Raw genomic sequence first — 19664 nt, 5'->3', positions numbered from 1 at the left:
AATACATCACACCTTAAGGCGAATGGGTGGTACAACAATAGAAGACCACACTCCTCTCTGACACTAGATGGCTAAAAAAGACCACACAATATTATTCCAGTCTTCAACTGTCCAATTTGTGAACTTAAGCTCTTGCCCTTGATCCAGATGGTTTTCTGTGTTGTGCTTCTGCCACATAATTGGCCGATTGGATAATTGCATGAATGTCCACATGTTCCTAATCAAGTATCAGGTTAGGGTATGTTTGCCACTAAAAGCTCCTTTTGTGTGATTAGATACTGCACGACTGACGGTATCAGGTGTCGGACGCTTTTTACCTCATTCCTTTGCAAGCCAGTGTGGAAGGCCAGCTGAGATATTCCCATGCCACTCCTTTCAGATCATGTCCCCGCTAGTGGCTTTTGATAGGATATCTTAAAAAATGGTCCTAACTGAGTGTGTGCCACTTTCAGCATTCTTTCAATAATGTAAACTAGTGAGAGTATGTTTGTGGATTTCTGTGTATGCCATGATTATCAATTGCTTTGTGCAAACGTGCTTTCTCAAGGATAACCAATACCCTACAGACGCCAACCTTCACAACTCTCTTTGCTGCCTGAGTCATCTGTGTCGATACGATTATGCAACTAGATCAATTTCACTGTGTTCAAGGACACCAGCTAATACCCCATCTGCCCCGGAAGTGGCACTACTCAAGCTGGCTAGAGTCATACAAACAAGGCGCTTTCTGTCGACTTCAGCTTCTTAACCATAACCTTTCTGGAACTGGCTGGAAAATGAAATACACAGTACTGTCTTTGCCATGGACTTGTATGCCATTGTGCAATATGGAGAAGCCATCTGAATGTATAAATCATTGCCTGGTCATCCGTTTAAGGGTTTTGTTATGAATCATGTGATTTGAAGATTTACAAAGATTCAAAAATTTGTTTTTGTCTCGTGTTGACGAAAAAATTGTTGTTTTATCCAGATAATAGTTGTAACTATGCTTTAATATTGTAACTGAACATGTAGACCTTCACTCCTACCTGCAGAAGCATGCAGGTTTCCATTCCAACCAAGCACAAGTCGTACCTCATTCCACTTTTTAGAGTTGTTTGACTAATCACGGATTAGGTGTGGCTCCTAGCTGGGTGGACTGAAAGCTTGCAGCCGTTTGCAGATATGACTGAAGGACAGACCAAGGGTTTTCAACTCTAGTCCTAGAGGCCCGGTGTAATGCAAGATTCCACCACTTCAGATACAGCCGATCAAGCTGACATGCTTATCTAAACCACCGTTATTATAATCCAGTTCATTTCAAGCAGCAAAAATCAGAGAATTCCTGCCATCCATTACCACGAAACACACTGATGAAGCAGAGGTTCCCATTTCAACTCAAAAGCCAAGCCCACATAAATATAATTATATAACCAAGATATATAAGATATATAACCAAATATAATTATATAACCAAGAATTATATAACCAAGTAGATATTGGTTACCAGCAATGAAAATCCTTGATCCTAAATGGGCAAGAAAAATAACCCTCACTCTCAGAAAATAAAATGTTATTGTACCTTTCAGGGTACAATGGCTTGTCAGTACCTTTGAAAGTACTTATTTGTACCCTTTATATATGGTTTGGGAACATGTATGTATATTTTGGGCCCTGAAAAGGTACACTTATCTTGAAGTCCAATAATGAGCCCTAGGGGGTACATTAGTGCAAATTGTACCTCAGGGGACAGAAATTGAGTCCTCCTGTACCTCTATTTCTGACAGTGGTCACGTGTGTTTTAGTTTCCTCATAATTCATTACAAAGATGTCAAAGTACTCAATTTCTGCTGCCTACCATTTATTTGTGCGCCATCGTTTGTGGAAATCAGGCCAATGTTAAATGATGTACGCTTCTCTATGCCAACTGTTCATCATACCTTCTGCAGTTTGTGAAACTGATTGCCGTTTTAAAAATTGTTGTGTTCAGCCATACTGTGACAATGGTAAACGTGTGGGGACGTATAAAATGCTTTTTTTTGCTAAAATTACTGTGTGTTTTTACTCCAATACTACCTCCTCTATACAACATGCTTATTTTGGGAAACAACTGTGGTTTGCTTTTAAAAGAGCAACTTGGGTTGGGATGCCAAGAAGCCCCAGTTATAACAAGCCTTTAATTTTGCACTGTTGCTTGGCCTGTGGAGCCACGAGGAAGGCTTCAAAGGTTCAAAGACAGTGCTACCCACCCAGCTAGATAAAAGAACAGGAGGCAAAGTGTAGGTTTGGTCATGTAGTTTATTGTCGAAGCATCGAATTCATCTCTTCCTGCAATACTTCGTTTGTCTCCAAGGTCATTCAACTCTACAAAGACAAAAAAAAGTTACATTTAGGGACATGTTGCTATTAAAAAGCACACGTCTGATTGACTTTACTCTTACTGTTGGTCGGAAGTCTGCATTTCGGTCAATTCAGAGGTAGATAGATAGATAAATCTATCATTTCTTAGCTCTGAGACCAGAGGCTGGTTCTTGACATGGGCTTCCTAATAAGCTCCACATTTTTCCTGTAGTGAAAAAAAAAAAAGGCAACTGAATACAAACTATGGAAGATGTTTAAGTTACAGCTTATTTCAGGACAAATACTAACTACTGAGATAAGTTCAGAATTAACAGAAAACATTTAAAGACTTACCCCCTCTCTCAGAAGACCAGTCATGCACTGCACACATCCCATACAGGTTTCAGCAGCAGGTTTTTATCTCCCAGTCCAAACCTACAACACAGCATTAAAAGACAAGATGGTAGACCCTGTACACTAAACAAACCACAAATGTTGCTAAGTGTCTTCAGGCATATACAGTCCACAAGCTACATACCACGGCCACGTGTCTTCACGCACATCATGTCACATATCAGGAAAATAATCTGCTCTGAGGTTCGCGTTTCCACAAACAGAACCTGTAAACAAAAGTGTAATCATTTCTTTGATTTATAGCACAAAATGGAGCTTTTCCTGTTCTCTCAGCTCACACACGTGCACCCAAAAAGACTTACTGAGGCTATCAGAGCGACATCCGGTCTAAGCGGAACTTACGTCAAAGGCCAGCCTTCGGCAACATTTCAGCGCATGCGTACTACGAGAAAATGTGTTCGGATTAGTAGTTACAGCTGGTGAGGAGGAAACCGAGCAGTATGGAAGATATTTCGTCTTTATAGTTAATATCGACGTTATTTTCTGGGGAAAATATATATATTGAGCACTCGAAGTGTTGAATTTGTTCTATGTGAAGTGGCTTTGTCTTGTGGAAGATGGACTGGGGTGTGTGTAGCAGGGCCCTGGTATGGTGCATTTATTACACAGGGCTGTTCAGTTCCCTGCTATTAGTGGTGAGTAAACTGGAAATAACGTTTATGTGTTTAGTAATGTTTTCAGCACTGTATACTAAAGAAAGAGTACAGTATTATTCTAGTAGACCCTCTGATATGTGTACTAATTAGTAAGGGAAAGTTAGTATGCCGGTTAGCAAGCTAGTCTGTACTGAAATAGGTACAGAAAATGTTGAATTGTCGACATTTCGCAATATTTGAAGGTAAGTTCTTTTTAGAAAGAGTTAAGCCAGTATCTCACTCGACTGCGACTAGTTGGAGACACAACAATTGCGATAAAATATGCGAATTAGCGACAACTTTCTCTTGGAATAGCACTGAATTGATATTCGCATATTTTACAGCAATTGTTTTGTCTCCAACTAGTCGCAGGCAGGGAAGTAAAGGAAGCCTCACGGAAACTGACTTGAGAAGGGTTCGCGACGGCTTTGCGACACCAGCGACGCATTTGCGGCTATTTTGAGAGAAATTTTGTCGCACGAATTTTTTGAACATGTTCCAAATGTCAGCGATGAAGGAGCGACACTTTGCGACTCAGAGAATCCCGCGAATGTTTCAAAACACTTTTGAAACTCTGTCGCAAATGACGTCCGCAAGCTCCGGCAGCCCAGTTAGGGTGACCATTTCCATAACACCAAAAAAGAGGACATTATTTGGACGGGGGGTCTGGGGCATACCTGTCAACTTTGAGGTTTGAAAAATTTGAGATTTTTTAACTCAAAATAAGGGAAAATTTCGGAAAGTCATACCCTTCACCAAAAGTGGGTGTGTAGTTGAATGGGGGGCAATTTTCTATCTAGTATTTGTGATTTCCTGTACTCTGGTGCATGTTGGTGATAGCCAAGACCCAAACTCAATATGCTTATGGTTTATAGAGTGCATTTGTGAATAAACTATACATTTATTTTTATTTGCTTTCAGTGGTACCAGTTATTTCCCAAATTAAGGGCTAAAATACGTATCTTATGTTAAAATAAGAAAGGTCATTATATAACCAGTCAATAAATTCAATTCCATTGCAATTTATTATGGTTTTACCATAGTCATGGCCTCGGAACACTAGATAGAGTAATATAAAATATTAAACCAAGAGTGATTTAAAATGGGTAAGTTTCAGATAGAAAATAAAATAGACAATGAGTGGATAAAACAGTTAATACACCAATTAGTTTACACCGGGCTATTTATGAGGTCTTAGCCAGGACATACTTATGGCCCTTTTCCACTGCCCTTTTTCAGCTCGCTTCAGCTCACTTCAGCCCGACACGGCTCGCGTTTCGACTACCAAAAACCAGCACGACTCAGCTCGCTTCAGCCCTGCTTAGCCCCTAAAACTCGCACCGTTTTGGAGTGGGGCTGAAGCGAGCCAAGCCGTGCCGAGTGAGGCTGGGGGTGTGAGCAGACACTCCCCTGTGCACTGATTGGTGAGGAGGAGTGTCCTCACATGCCCACACACGCCCCGCGAGCGCGCTGGGATCTGTAAACACCGCAAACCCGGAAGAAGAATAATTACGAATTACGAGAATTTCTGAAGCCTTATGCGCCTCGCCTCATCTATACGCTCTTGCCAGTATCTGTCCGCGTTGTCGGTGACAACAAGCCACAGCACCAAGACCAGCAACACTAACGACTCCATGTCCTCCATGTTTATTGTTTACTATCCGGGTCGTGAGACTACCGCTTAAAAGATCACTGAATCAGTGACATACAGAGCATCGTGGACGAGTTCGCGGAGCGCAAGGCTCGTCGTATGCCCTTCAAATAATGCGCGCAGTAGGCTATTGATGTTTTATTATGAGCCATGTACAGTATGTCACCTAATGTTTTTTTTGTTTCTGAGTTACATGTTCGTTTGAAGGACTTAATGTACAAAATAAGTTGCACCCCGTAGTGTTGAAATTGGTAAACACAGTGCATTCAGTGAGGTTTGCACCGCCCTCCTTTTATTTCTGACTCTTCCTGTCACCGTTGCAACCTCTGAGCGCTCATTCGTATGCCCTTCAAATAATGTGCGCAGTATAGGCTATTGATGTTTTATTATGAGCCATGTACAGTATCCTAATGTTTTTTGTTTCTGAGTTACATGTTCGTTTGAAGGACTTGATGTACTAAATAACATATAGTTGCACCTGGTAGTGTTGAAATTGGTAAACACCGCAGTTGCGGACATTTTGTAGCCTAAAATGATGTTATGATAAGCTTTAATAAAGGGCCCGGTCATTTGCCCCGCCCCCGGCCCGGCTCTGACTTGTTCCGCCACTGTCACTGATGTCACTGTTTGCGCTGCTTAACGACATCACGTGATGTCCACCCACTTTCACTAACTCCACCCAATGTGTCCACCCACTTCCAGCCAGCACGGTTCAGCGCGGTTGTAGTCGAAATGCAACTCCAACAGCCCCGCTCAGCTCGACTCGGCACGGCACGGCTCAGCCGCGTTTGTAGTGGAAAAGCGGCATTAGGCCCTGTCCACACGGCAACGGATTCAGGTGAATCCGATACAATTGCTTATCGTTTAGGCCTGGCGTCCACACGGCACCGGCGTTTTGGGTGCCCAAAACGCAATCTTTTTGAGAACGGGTTCCAGAGTGGAAAGATCTGGCAACGTTGCCGTTGTGAAGTCGTCTGGATGAGTAGAACGGATTTGTTTACGATGACGTCACAACCACATGACTGTGAGTGCTTCACGCCGGGTAGAAGTGTAACGAACTCGATGCGAGTTGTCAACAAATCCTATAACTTGGTTCATGAAACGCGCTTACAAAATATTTTCACTGTGAACATTTATTGTGTAATGGTGCAAAGTGAGAGAGAGAGACTCTGCCCTTAGGGCAGAGTCAATCCCGCCAGCAAAAATAGGGGAAAAAAAGGAGCGATCTCACCTCTTCAGATGTTGGTTTAAGTCCGACAATACATTCCTCAAAAAGGTCGTAGAAGAGCAAATTAATCCATCAACGTGTAGCATTCAATTTATTCCGGACCATTAAAGACGCTGCCTTCCGCGTAGTCATCCTCGCCGCCATATTGGATAGGTCAAAGCGGAGAATAAAGATTAGCTGCGTTTAACTCTACCAACAGGTTTGCCGTCCAAACGAGATCACATGGGATTACCTTTCACAGGTGAGACTGGAAAAATACTTTTCATTGTATTTGGTCATTATAATGTAATTTTACGAACAGATTTTCCTGACTTTGTGGCTAATATGAAGTCTCGCGCATAATAGTTTATGCGCATGTGTCCTTACTACTTCTATTGTTCTGGTGTCTCCGAAGGGACCGTCTTACAGCGCCCCTAGAGGTGTGGCATGTGTATTGCATTGTTTTCAGCAAGCGTTGCGTTGCCATATGGACCTGATATTTTACTGATCGTTGCCCATTTGGACGCGATATATTTTTAAATAACATCTCGTTGCCATTGTCGTGTGGATGTAGCCTTAATGTAAACATGTGTAGCTTACCTTTGATTATTTGGGAGGCTTTCGTTTTCCCCATGGAAAATTTCTTTGCGAGGGAAGAGTCTGGGAACATTCCAGCCACGCACTTGTTGAAATCATCAAAGAAAGAGAGGCTAATGTTTTTCTTAGCTATTAGCATTGCCATCTTCACCTCAGACCTAATCAGTGTTGCCAGATACTGCTGACGTTTTCCAGCCCAAAATATGTTCAAAACCCGCCAAAATGCACTTGAAACCGCCCAACTTGGGCGGGAAACCGCCCAATCTGGCAACACTGGACCTAATCACTTGTTCAGCCTCGCCTCCGGACGTAGTTCTGTAATTACTGATGCCTGAGAGGGCGGGGACGTGAATTCATGGCCCGACTTCCTGCTGTAAACTCCTGTCGGAGGCGCGTCATGAATTCTGGACCTACCGACTTTTTTATATTGTGAAAATACGGGACTTTTATATAATGTGAAAATACGGGATATTTTCGGGAAAATAAAAAAACGGGAAGACAGCGGGAAATAAGTCAAAATAAGGGATTTCCCGGGAAAAACGGGAGGGTTGACAGGTATGCTCTGGGGGCCCTCCCCCAGAAAATTTTGTATTTCTTAGATGCAATTTCCTGCATTCTAATCAATTTTAGGGTGAATAATGGCAAATCCCATCTGATTCATAGCCCTCAAATTTTTATGTAAACCACAGTGGCAAGATTGAGAATGGATTATTTTTATGCAAGTCACTCAAGTTTGGTGAAATCAACATCGCAATTTTGTAGGGTTAAAGATTATGATTGTGGGGAAAAAAAGAGTAAGGTTTTCATAGTATTTATTATAATTCATGTATTAGCTCTTAATTGGCTAGAACACCATATTTGTATTTATTAAAAACATTGTGGAGTAACAAACCACTGAAATTAAACTTAAAGTGCCATTCCACGATTGGATGTATTCTTTGGCATAAAATACAATATATTTTATGACAACATGACTAGACAGAGAAATCTTTTAGCTTCAAAATGATATATCAAACATAATTTTTTGACAACGACAAGTATATTAATTTTGCGACCAAAGTCACCTACCCTTTTAATTTCCGCGCGGTAGTGAAACGTGATGTCATCGGCAGGTTCCCCTTCTTGTGTACCACGTCACATGTGACGTGGCACAGATTATCAGCAATGGCGGATAGAACGCGATTTCCACTTGTCGATTGCTGTGCCGATATTCACCATCGACAAGTACAGTGAAATTCATCTTCTGCGTTTAACCCATCCGAAGCAGTGAACGCATGCACACACACCCAGAGCAGTGGGCAGCCACACTACAGCACCTGGGGAGTAGTCGGGGTTAGGTACAACCCCGATTCCAAAAGAGTTGGGGCAAAGTACAAACTGTAAATAAAAACGGAATGCAATAATTTACAAATCTCAAAAACTGATCTTGTATTCACAATAGAACATAGACAACATATCAAATGTCGAAAGTGAGACATTTTGAAATTTCATGCCAAATATTGGCTCATTTGAAATTTCATGACAGCAACACATCTCAAAAAAGTTGGGACGGGGGCAAAGATACCCCTTTTCCACCAAATCAGTTCCAGGGCTGGTGCTGGTTCACAACTCGTTCAACTTGCGAGCCACAGCTCGTAACAGCTGAGAACCAGTTTGCTTTTCCATAGCTCACGGTGCTAAGGGGAGCCACGTCAGTTACGTCGCTGTATACGTCAGTTACGTCGCTGTATACGTCAGTTACGTCGCTGTATACGTCAGTTACATCGCTGCATTTGCATAAACCTTGGCGTGAACATCGAAGCAACAACAACATGGAGAAGAAGCAGCAACAACAATAATAATGGATTACTTTCGTGTTTGTACAGCTGTTGCTTCTCGTTGCTTAAAAATAGCGACCTTTCGCGGTCTTGCGATTGTTGTTGGTCTTAACAACTCCGCCCCCCCGCTGACGTAAGCAGTTCTTTCCTCTGGCCCAGCAAAGAGTTGGTGCTAGCCTGGAACCAGTTTTTCTGGCCCAGAGCCAGTTCTTTGTTCAGTGGAAACAGAAAACCCGGTTCCAAACTAAGCACTGGCCCCGAACCAGCCCTGGAACTGCTTTATTGGAAAAGGGGCATAAGAGGCTGGAAAAGTTAAAGGTACAAAAAAGGAACAGCTGGAGGAAAAAACTGCAACTCATTAGGTCAATTGGCAATAGGTCATTAACATGACTGGGTATAAAAAGAGCATCTTGGAGTGGCAGCGGCTCTCAGAAGTAAAGATGGGAAGAGGATCACCAATCCCCCTAATTCTGCGCTGACAAATAGTGGAGCAATATCAGAAAGGAGTTCGACAGTGTAAAATTGCAAAGAGTTTGAACATATCATCATCTGCAGTGCATAATATCATCAAAAGATTCAGAGAATCTGGAAGAATCTCTGTGCGTAAGGGTCAAGGCCTGAAAACCATACTGGGTGCCCGTGATCTTCAGGCCCTTAGATGGCACTGCATCACATACAGGCATGCTTCTGTATTGGAAATCACAAAATGGGCTCAGGAATATTTCCAGAGAATATTATCTGTGAACACAATTCACCGTGCCATCCGCCGTTGCCAGCTAAAACTCTATAGTTCAAAGAAGAAGCCGTATCTAAACATGATCCAGAAGCGCAGACGTCTTCTCTGGGCCAAGGCTCATTTAAAATGGACTGTGGCAAAGTGGAAAACTGTTCTGTGGTCAGACGAATCAACATTTGAAGTTCTTTATGGAAATCAGGGACGCCGTGTCATTCGGACTAAAGAGGAGAAGGGCGACCCAAGTTGTTCTCAGCGCTCAGTTCAGAAGCCTGCATCTCTGATGGTATGGGGTTGCATTAGTGCGTGTGGCATGGGCAGCTTACACATCTGGAAAGACGCCATCAATGCTGAAAGGTATATCCAGGTTCTAGAGCAACATATGCTCCCATCCAGACGACGTCTCTTTCAGGGAAGACCTTGCATTTTCCAACATGACAATGCCAAACCACATACTGCATCAATTACAGCATCATGGCTGCGTAGAAGAAGGGTCCGGGTACTGAACTGGCCAGCCTGCAGTCCAGATCTTTCACCCATAGAAAACATTTGGCGCATCATAAAACGGAAGATACGACAAAAAAGACCTAAGACAGTTGAGCAACTAGAATCCTACATTAGACAAGAATGGGTTAACATTCCTATCCCTAAACTTGAGCAACTTGTCTCCTCAGTCCCCAGACGTTTACAGACTGTTGTAAAGAGAAAAGGGGATGTCTCACAGTGGTAAACATGGCCTTGTCCTAACTTTTTTGAGATGTGTTGTTGTCATGAAATTTAAAATCACCTAATTTTTCTCTTTAAATGATACATTTTCTCAGTTTAAACATTTGATATGTCATCTATGTTCTATTCTGAATAAAATATGGAATTTTAAAACTTCCACATCATTGCATTGCGTTTTTATTTACAATTTGTACTTTGTCCCAACTTTTTTTGGAATCAGGGTTGTACTATGATTGGAATATTTTTGGAGTAATTATAACATATTTGATGATCAGACACATTGTCACGTGGTGTTGCTGGGATGTTTTCATGGAGAAAAGATCGTTTTGAGAAAGATTGCATGTTGTGCAGTAGCATATGAGTGCATGGCCTGTGACTTGGGGTTCAATCAGCATTTCAGTAAGAGGGCGCAGCACCCCTGTTCCCCGGTTTAGACGAAAGCATGCTTAGTACAAAATATCTTTTATATAAAGATGTCGATGTTTACATAAATGAGGAAGTAATTCTAATGCTTGTCTAAGTATTTTCGTAGATCACATTTTGTTAATCATTTGTTGTTTGTATTTATTTATAGTCTTGTAGTTTACCAATAAATGTCAACAGGCAATTGACATTGTAACCACATGAAAATCCTGGTCAAAAGTCGCATGGCATTCCTCGAACCAAAATATAAAACGTCTACTGATTTATTGTAATATGTGGTAGATATTTACAACAAACTGGAAAAAAAATTCTGAATGTAATAGAAAAATCTGAACACTTCAAGCATGTAATTTTTATATATATAATGCTAGGAATTTAATTCTGGTCCAATTCTATTTATTGCAATAAGATTCCCAATACTCTATAAACATTCCATTCTGAAATGGATCAGAAAAAAAAATTATAAATCACAGCACTTATTTTTTTTAAAAGTACTTCATCTACTTCAGTGTTCCACAAAGATCGATCCATAACAGTTGTAAATGCCACTTAATTCCACAGGATGTCGATAATGGTGGACACCGGTGAAAGTGATCACTATTATCGACACCTCACGTGATCTCAAACAAAGTGGCGACTGTCAAATGAAAGAATAAGAAACAAAATAGGTTTCGACAAGGAGATCATGAAATATTAGTGAATTTGATCAGTAAAAACATGTCCATGATCTTTCCACCACCATGCTTACCTGCGACGATGACGTCCGGGTTTTCCTCAAATTGCTGATCGTGCGGGGGAAAAAAATCCATCTTTGGTAACGAGCTGTGTCATCAGACGGCATGATCAAAGGCTGGAGGGGTCTTCCAGTTGATTGATGAACCAATAATGACTTGTAACTGAAACTCACCTTTTGTAAAATTGTTTTTTATTGGTAAATCTGAAAAGGTGTCGATAATTGTAGCCGCCGCTGTAATCATGTTAATAATAAGGCCATTACTATGACCAGTGCTTTTTGTTCATTACATCTCTTAGATACTTGATTCACGTTATCAGTGATTAAGGAATAACATCCAAATATAGGCTAGTAATAAGCTAGGCTAGTGGGGAAAAAGTAATTCTCTTTGTCTGGTATACAGTGTTATTGATGCTGCGTAGTTTAAGATTGCCTCCAGCTGTCCCTATTGCCAAAGTTCCTGTTTGTTTTATAAGAAATGAGCACTGATGATAAGTTCTTCACTACCTCTTTTAGCCTGATGGTTTTATCTGTATTACTGAAGTCCACAACGTTTTCCAGTTTTGTTTGACTCTCAGAGAACAGGCTGAATCCAGTCCTGAGATATGCCAATGGGACACAAATTAAACAAACAGTCACTGACGTTGTTCTGCTGTAGGGGCATTTATTTATTTTGCTGGCGTAGTCTGGATTCACTTACACCCTTGGAGCGAAAAGTCACTGCAAATCAATACCAAGGTCTTCTGACTGTTCGCCTTTTATCCCATGATGAAATGTTTCTTTTCTGACGGGAGCGGTCTCTTCCAGGATGACTCCGCCCCATCCAGAGGGCACGAGTGCTATGACCTTCACAAACGCCCCAAAAGATCTCAATCCAGCAGAACTATTGGACTGATGTGTTTGATAATATGTCTTGCATGGTGGTGTAGTGGTGAGCACTGTTGCCTCACAGCAACAGGGTTCTGGGTTCAGGCCCAGGGGTTGACGGGGGGGGGGGCCTGACGGGTGGCTCTAAATTGACTGACTGTAGGAGTGAATGGATGTTTGTCTCTGTCTCAGCCCTGCGATAATTTGGCGACTTGTCCAGGGTGTGCCCTGCTTCTCACCCATAGTCAGCTGGGATAGGCTCCAGCTTGCCCTCAACCCTGCACAGGATAAGCAGTTACGGATAATGGATGGATGGACGATGGTCATCATGTCGGATTAGGCAACCCTGGTGCCATAAATTCTTGTAGTTGCCAGTCTCCAGACCAAGACACACTACAAGTTTGACCTCGACCAATCCTTGTTCATGTCTTTGTTCTTGCATGTTGTTGGGGAGGAGGGTCAAGAAATTATCAATTATTGTGATATAAGGAACGTCATGGAACACGACGTAGGAATTGTCAAACTAGGCGAGAAAATAGAAAAAACATCTGACATGCTAGACTTTTCATGCCCCCCCCCCCCCCCCCCCAAAAAAAAAATCGCTGTTTTTTGGTCACACTTCAAGGCCCGTTCATTGTGCCTGGCACTGGAAAATTGTCAGCCATGACAAAATTGTGCCAAAATCAGGCTGGATTTATGTCCTCTGATCCTGGTATTAGTCTCATCAACTGAGAAAATATTTCTTGGAATCCTTCCAGAGACAAGATCAGTGAAACTTAGACATGCAATAATAAATTGCGATACAATTTTATGACCATTCAAATCGATGCAATTAAAAAAAAAAAGAATTGGGATTGTCAGGTTGTGTAATTTCTTAATTTTTCCGAGCTGCAATTGTGGTGTTTAGACAGCAGAGGGCGTAAAACAGCGGGAGTGCCCGTGACTTCACCCCAGGTGGAAGTAACACAGCTGTAACGCCACGACAAATAGATTTAACATGGTCTTTTTACAGACTGCTGAAAGCTGAAGAAAAAGAGGTAGTTTTCTGTTTAAGCCCGACTATGGCCTTCACAAATGTCCATAAAAGCTTTAGCCTAGTAAACTAGACCCACCTGCCTAGCGGCCAAAAATATTTTTGCCTAGCGAGTGGGTCTAGCCTCGCACCATATAAACAAAAACACCCCGGGCATCAAATCGTGCCCGCCAATCACAACGCAAGGTTTTTGTTTGGATTCTTTGGGCGGGCTTTTGCAGGAGTGACGACAAAGCTGCGCGACGCTGGAGAAAGCACAGCAGGAAAGATGGCTACGGGCTAGTGAACAGCGCGCGTTTGACTCCGCTTTGGAGTCAGTTTTAGAAGAATTAGACTTGGAGTTTTCATTGAAACATGAGCAGGAAGAGGCTCTCCGCTCATTCCTTTTCAAGAAGGACGTTTTCGCTGTTTTGCCGACCGGCTATGGCAAAAGTCTGATCTACCAGCTGGCTCCGCTCGTAGCCAAAAGGATGGGGCTAGTTTGTGCTGTACGAAGAATTAATAAACAGCTTTGAAACATTACTTTTTGATTGTTTCTTATTTTCCCGTTATTTTAAATTTAAGGGAAATTATTTCACCAAACACCACTAAATAAAAACTCTCAAAAACAGTTTAAGCAAACACTTGAAAAAAAATGAGTGTATGTGCCACAGACTCCAAACTTGTGGTCATTATCTCCAAACTACTTAATATCTAGAACCTGTTTATTAATTAATGCGCATTTTGAAAAATTATTAATTTCAAGGTCTCCCCCACTGCTTTCTGTCGCTCTGACTACGTCAGTCACTGACTACGTTTACATGCACGTCCAAATCGAGCTGCTGTTGGTAATCGAGCAAAGGGTCCCAGCAGGGGTGCCAGAGAAATCCAATCCTACATGCACAAGTGAAATCGGGCTATTGTGCACCCGAGCCACACGTGGCGCTACACGCCCCATCGTGTTGGTACACTTCCGGTTGTCGTCATGAAGAAGAGCTATAGTGTTGCCAGATACTGCTGACGTTTTCCAGCCCAAAACATGTTCAAATCCGCTAAAATGCACTTAAAACCCCCAATCTGGCAACACTAGCAGTTCCGTGTTCAAGCTGTTAGGCTTGCTCTAACAGACTATGGCTACAAACTGTCCAGCGCAGACCACTGTTTTGTAAGACAACTTATTTTGCACAATAATATTTTTCTAAAGTCCATTTTTTGCTTACAAAATTTTTTTTTGCTTACAGTTTAACTTATGTCTTAATAAACACAAAGTTCAATTGTTTTGTTTTTATTGACATTCTTCAGATGTTGGAGATATATATATATATATATATATATATATATATATATATATATATATATATATATATATATAATATATATGCACACACAAATACAATGACTTGTTTATGTACACAATTCACAGCTATGCAACAGATGTATTTGGTGATACAGTAAGTGAGCTAAATTTTAACAGTGCAAACAATGCCACAAAAAGAAAAGATTCATGCCGTTGTCATGATTCGTTGTCATGCCGACCGAGGCTGTTGTGTTTCCCGCTTGTGGTCTCGTCACTCATCACTTCCGGAAGTAGCTCGACAACTAGCTCGATAGGGTATACATGCGCAAAGTAGCTCAGCAGAAATCGCATAAACTAGGTCGTGTAGCTCGATTCTGAGAAATCAAGTTCGGTTCAATTTCAGCCAAATTAAGGTGTATACATGGCATTTTGAACTTCGATTTCAGTCGAACAACGGCAGAAATTCGATTCTCTCTATGTGCATGTAAACGTAGTGACTGTTGCGCTGATTGGTCAGAGCGTTGGCCTATACGCACAGAGACAGTTTGAAAGACAGCGGTTTGTTCCTCCTACCCACTTCGGAAATGTCTACGGATCGAGGCCAGACTAAATATTCACATTTAGTCTGGCTTGCCAGGCTATAAAAGCTTAAGATAAGGCCTTTTTGTTGTTAATGTTATGGTATATGAGCTGACACTGATACAAGTTTACACCAAAAGAACCACAAATCAGGAGTCACAGAACATTCATAAAATTAACAGATACAGTCTTACCAGTAAAAAGCTCTTAAAGGTCTCATTGCATCGTTTTTTCATTAATTGTGCAGTGGTCTCTAGTATGAATGAATGCCCTGTGAGCCGGTTTTGGTGAAAACAATGCTGTGGTTCTCCTGTTTCAGGCTGTTCTAGTTTGGTGGAGGAGTGGGTGGCGGGAGAACGACAGGATTTCAGCTCTTACTCATTAATATTCATGACATGTGAACATGTTACCTCTGATTGGCTAACAGCAATCAGTAATCGTGTTACCTCTGATTGGCTAACAGCACTGTGACGCTACCTCCAGTAGGTCAGAACAAGCGGATGTGGGTGTCTTTTTGTAAAAACTGTTTTGATTGGCTATTATGGTCTCGACATCGATGTTTTGACCAATAACAATGTAGATAACACGAATTTTACAATGAGATTTAAACGAGACTAAAGATAGTGACTTACAAATAATATGTAAACATCGTTGGAGTTAAAGTTTGAACAGCATGAAGGAACACACCCCAACCCCCCGAAATTAATAAAAAAAATTCTCAATGGATTTGGCATAATATAAAAAGGTCGTTTTTTTTTTTTTTAAACTCAGAAAAAGCGGAAATCCGCCGAAACTCTCATCCCTGCCTAGCTTGTGCCCATGTCATGCATGCTAACGTGGAGAATATGAACATGCTATTTTGTAACAAAAACCTTCGAACAAAAAGTTCATGTTTTACTTACAGCTTGTGAGCTGGTGGTCGATCGTCTTGACGGTACAGATCCAAGTATTAAAAACAACCTCGAAGCAAAACCACTACTGAAGGCACTGAAGTTTGAAAATTCACTGTGGTTGAAATGATCAGAACACAGTACTAACGTTGCATTATACCTCGCTGGTGGTGTTCCAAAGATAAATTCCAACCATTTCTTCTTCAGCTCTTCTATCTTGCAGCGTTGCTCCGCTTAGGTTTCGTTTCTATCAGCGGCTCCAGCCCGACTTTGGACGCTCGTAACTCGGGCAGGGGAGGTTGCAGCCTCCCCAAACTTGGCAGCCAGCGACCTCTGCCCTCTCCCCAATGAACCAGCACTGCCAGGGCGGGCTAGCCCCGCGCCTCGGGACGTACTTCACCCCGAGGCGAGCCGCGGCGCTCCGCTTAGGTTTCGTTTCTATCGGCGACTCCAGCCCGACTTTGGACGCTCGTAACTCAGGCAGGGGAGGTCCCAGCCTCCCCAAACTTGGCAGTCAGTGACCTCTGCCCTCTCCCCAATGAACCAGCACTGCCAGGGCAGGCTAGCCCCGCGCCTTGGGACGTAATTCACCCCGAGGCGAGGTTTCGTTTCTATCAGCGACTCCAGCCCGACTTTGAACGCTCGTAACTCGCGCAGGGGAGGTCCCAGCCTCCCCAAACATGCAACGTTGATGTGTTACTGCCACAAATAACACAGACACAAACTTGTTCAGACATGTTTTCAACTTGCTGTTAGGTCCTCTTCGTTAGCTACTGACGTGATGGGCTCTGCTATGTCTCCTCGCGCTTAAATCCGAACTTTCTTCCCGTGGGCGGTCGCAAGCCAAGGTGGGCGAGGCCATGAATACTAATTTTCAAAGTGACTCAAGTTCGTAGGGCTTTTTCAGATTCGCTTGTTTTTCCGACTATTTTCTTTCATAAGCTAATACAGAGAATGGGAGTAGAATTACATTTTCACATGCAGCATGCATATGCAACTCGGAGTGAACTATGGTATTTCAAAAAGAGCCAGTATTAAATGTTTTTGGTGGAAGGGCACCTTTAACTGCACTAAATAGTGGAAGACACATTAACTGAGATTGGGGGGAGAGGGCACGGTGATGTACGTGAACAGAGGAAGAGTTTGTCTGACTGGTTTGTCCCTTGATGTCCAGATCAAGCAGCTTTACTTGGACAGATATTGAGCTAATGGCATCATAATGTCTTGTCCTGCTCCTTCATTGAGTGAAGTGCGTAGGAATCTGCAGCGCAAATGAAGATATAATTACATTTTCCATCATTTTATCATCACAAATCTCCAAGTGAATAGTCTGATAGTCCAGCGGTTGAAAGCTAACGGTCAGCTCCTTTTTACATTTACTGATGTAGAATACAAAAGAAAAAAAATATCCTTTCCTAGCTTGCGAGATAGCTCGGAGTTTGAGTTAGTACAATGTCACGGCAGCAGCATCACGAACAGACGTTAGGTTTATTCACAGACCGGATGGATGTTTGATGCGTCTAAACTGGGACTCGGGTAGCCTGGGAAATCCCATGCTGCTTTGCACAATCGTTCCGATCTGAAAAGACAGCATGGAAACTATGGTCTAAAGGCTCGCCTGAGTTAGGGAGCCAATCAGAGAGTGGGGAGGGGTGGAAAGACGGTGACGCGTACTACTCGACAAACGGAAGCTTGTAGTTTATTTGGGACTGTTTACGGATCACATTTAACATGGCGGCGAGCGATACGAACCAAACTTTCGATCAAGCTTTAGACACTGTTCTGAATTAGCCTGGGAAATCCCATGCTGCTTTGCACAATCATTCCGATCTGAAAAGACATATTTCCTTCTCTTCTTTGTCGTCTTCGTCGCTCTAACTACGTCACCAGGTACAACTGCCATGATTGGCTATGGGCTACGTATACGCCAAATGATAGACATTCGCAACGTCCAATAAACGGCCGTTGACAATCGTAAACCACACCTCCCCTACGAGAAATTCAATAGGCGGATTCCAGACCATATTTCACTTGTGATATGGTCTGGTGTTAACTAGGGCTGTAACGATATGCATATCGAAATCGCGATACGCAGAGCCACGATCCGTATCGCGATACAAGAAGGCAGAATCGCGGTACACCCTTTCAAACTTCTCAGCCCAAAAACAGAGGTGCTTCCAAACTTCAATTTATGAATACTTTTACTTTTTTTTTAAATTACATTTTAAACTTACTTAAATTACTTTTATTTTTTTATATCTATTAGTAAGTCGTTTTTTTGCCGACCTGCGACAATCTTCTGCGAGTCACGCAACGTCCACACTCGCCACTGGCAGAGCATTCATTTCTTTTAAGCGGTCGCCATTCTGGTTGCGACGCAGGGAGCGAATCTGTAAACAAGCAGCTCATTGGCTGGCTAGGTGTGCCACAAGCCAATCACAATCACTTGACCAGAAAGGCATGCAGTGTTGCCAGATTGGGCAGGTTTAGGTGCTTTTTGGCTGGTTTTGAACATATTTTGGGGTGGAAAACATTAGCAATATCTGGCAACACTGAAGGCATGTCTGCTTGGGCGGAAGCCTTTTGTGGCAGTTACATTTTGACACGCGAGCAATGTTTCACCATAAAAAATTCCGTAATTTCCATCTGTTTTCCGCGATCACAGAAAATCATTGGCCCTATGAGAGTGAGACAGTGAGAGAGCCACCCCCCCAAAAAAAAAATCTTAACGGATTTACACGATTTGGAAAAATGACTCTTTCAGAACTGAAAAAAACAGAGCTTCCAGCTCAACAGTATTATTTTGAGAAATAAAACAGTCTTTGGATATACATTTGTTCATTTTTGCATACATATTACTCATTCTCTGCAGTGGTCTGAATTATTTGTTATTAAATAGTTAATGTAAGTAAGTAAATATTAAGTCAAATTTACTACTTTTAAAAAAACATTTTAAAAAAAATCGTGGGTCAAAAATCGCGATACGATTCGAATCGTGAGTTGGGTGTATCGTTACAGCCCTAGTGTTAACCAGACTAGGACTCAGGTGTGTCGGAGCAGGAAAATGACCAAACTTTGGTGGCGTAGAATTGGATGGACCTCATGTAGCCCGGGTCATTAGAAATGGTGGAAAAACTGACTGGTCCAGGTTCCTCTGAATATGCAGTGTGTTGTGTGGAACAGCTAAGCACATGGCTTTGCATAAGAAATGACTCGTACCCGTAAGCGCATGGCTGCTGTTCTGTAAACAGTCTGCTGAGGCCTTTGAGCCAAGTCTTATCATAGGTTAACAAGTCTGTGGACAGTGTGCACGGTGTAGTATTGCCACGTGAGACATGTGCAGGGCTGCAATATTCGATACATTTCTGGTTTATCAGTTGGGTTAGAGGACGTGAAACGGTTTAATTCTGTGTTGACCTGTTTGGGTTTTAGGTGGGTGGTTTTTGTTCTTTCTTAATGGCGGTGCGTTTTGCACTCCTTTCCCTTCGATGAGAATGATCTGTTCAATCTGCTGCCTGTTACAGCCCCAAGTCTCTGATTATCTCAGGGTGATCACAGAAACAGTTTGCAAGATTGCTAGTGGCTAAATGTTATTGAAATGAAATAACAGACTACTAGGGTTACCACAAGTATGCATAGTTTATTGCAGTTACAGTTGTGTATAAATGAACTCATTTGAATTTTCTCTACTGGAAAACAACAACATTTGTACAGTGGAAAACAACAACATTTGTACAGTTTTCAGAATTTAAATAGACTTTTAT

The 19664-nt window shown here is 42.1% G+C and overlaps 1 protein-coding gene, 1 long non-coding RNA gene and 1 other non-coding gene across 4 annotated transcripts in view; 1 reads left to right on the top strand and 2 right to left on the bottom strand.

Annotated features, from left to right (window-relative positions):
* Window positions 1-2087: 2087 nt before the first annotated feature.
* On the bottom strand, window positions 2088-2223 carry LOC132869484 (small nucleolar RNA SNORA50). Its single transcript, XR_009650949.1, has one exon. It is a non-coding gene; the product is annotated as a small nucleolar RNA SNORA50 (small nucleolar RNA).
* A 36-nt stretch (window positions 2224-2259) lies between these two features.
* Window positions 2260-3737, bottom strand: LOC132868459 (uncharacterized). Of its 2 annotated transcripts, XR_009650836.1 has the most exons (5): window positions 3036-3737; window positions 2858-2939; window positions 2674-2754; window positions 2421-2545; window positions 2260-2343 (listed from the first exon to the last, which is right to left on the bottom strand). It is a non-coding gene; the product is annotated as an uncharacterized LOC132868459 (long non-coding RNA). The 2 variants fall into 2 exon arrangements; XR_009650835.1 differs by lacking the exon at window positions 3036-3737 and having other exon boundaries at window positions 2858-3029.
* The window catches only part of LOC132868457 (serine/threonine-protein kinase/endoribonuclease IRE1-like), a 118281-nt gene continuing 101734 nt past the window's right edge, over window positions 3118-19664 (top strand). Inside the window, exon 1 of the mRNA XM_060901348.1 lies at window positions 3118-3368. Within this exon, the coding sequence (XP_060757331.1) occupies window positions 3291-3368 (78 nt within the window). The 5' untranslated portion in view covers window positions 3118-3290. The remainder of the gene's footprint in view (window positions 3369-19664) is intronic.

This window comes from Neoarius graeffei, chromosome 20, assembly GCF_027579695.1.
Source record: "Neoarius graeffei isolate fNeoGra1 chromosome 20, fNeoGra1.pri, whole genome shotgun sequence".
NCBI classification, from domain to species: domain Eukaryota; kingdom Metazoa; phylum Chordata; class Actinopteri; order Siluriformes; family Ariidae; genus Neoarius; species Neoarius graeffei.
Note: the sequence above shows the minus strand (reverse complement) of the source record. Positions and strands in the feature narration are given on the sequence as shown.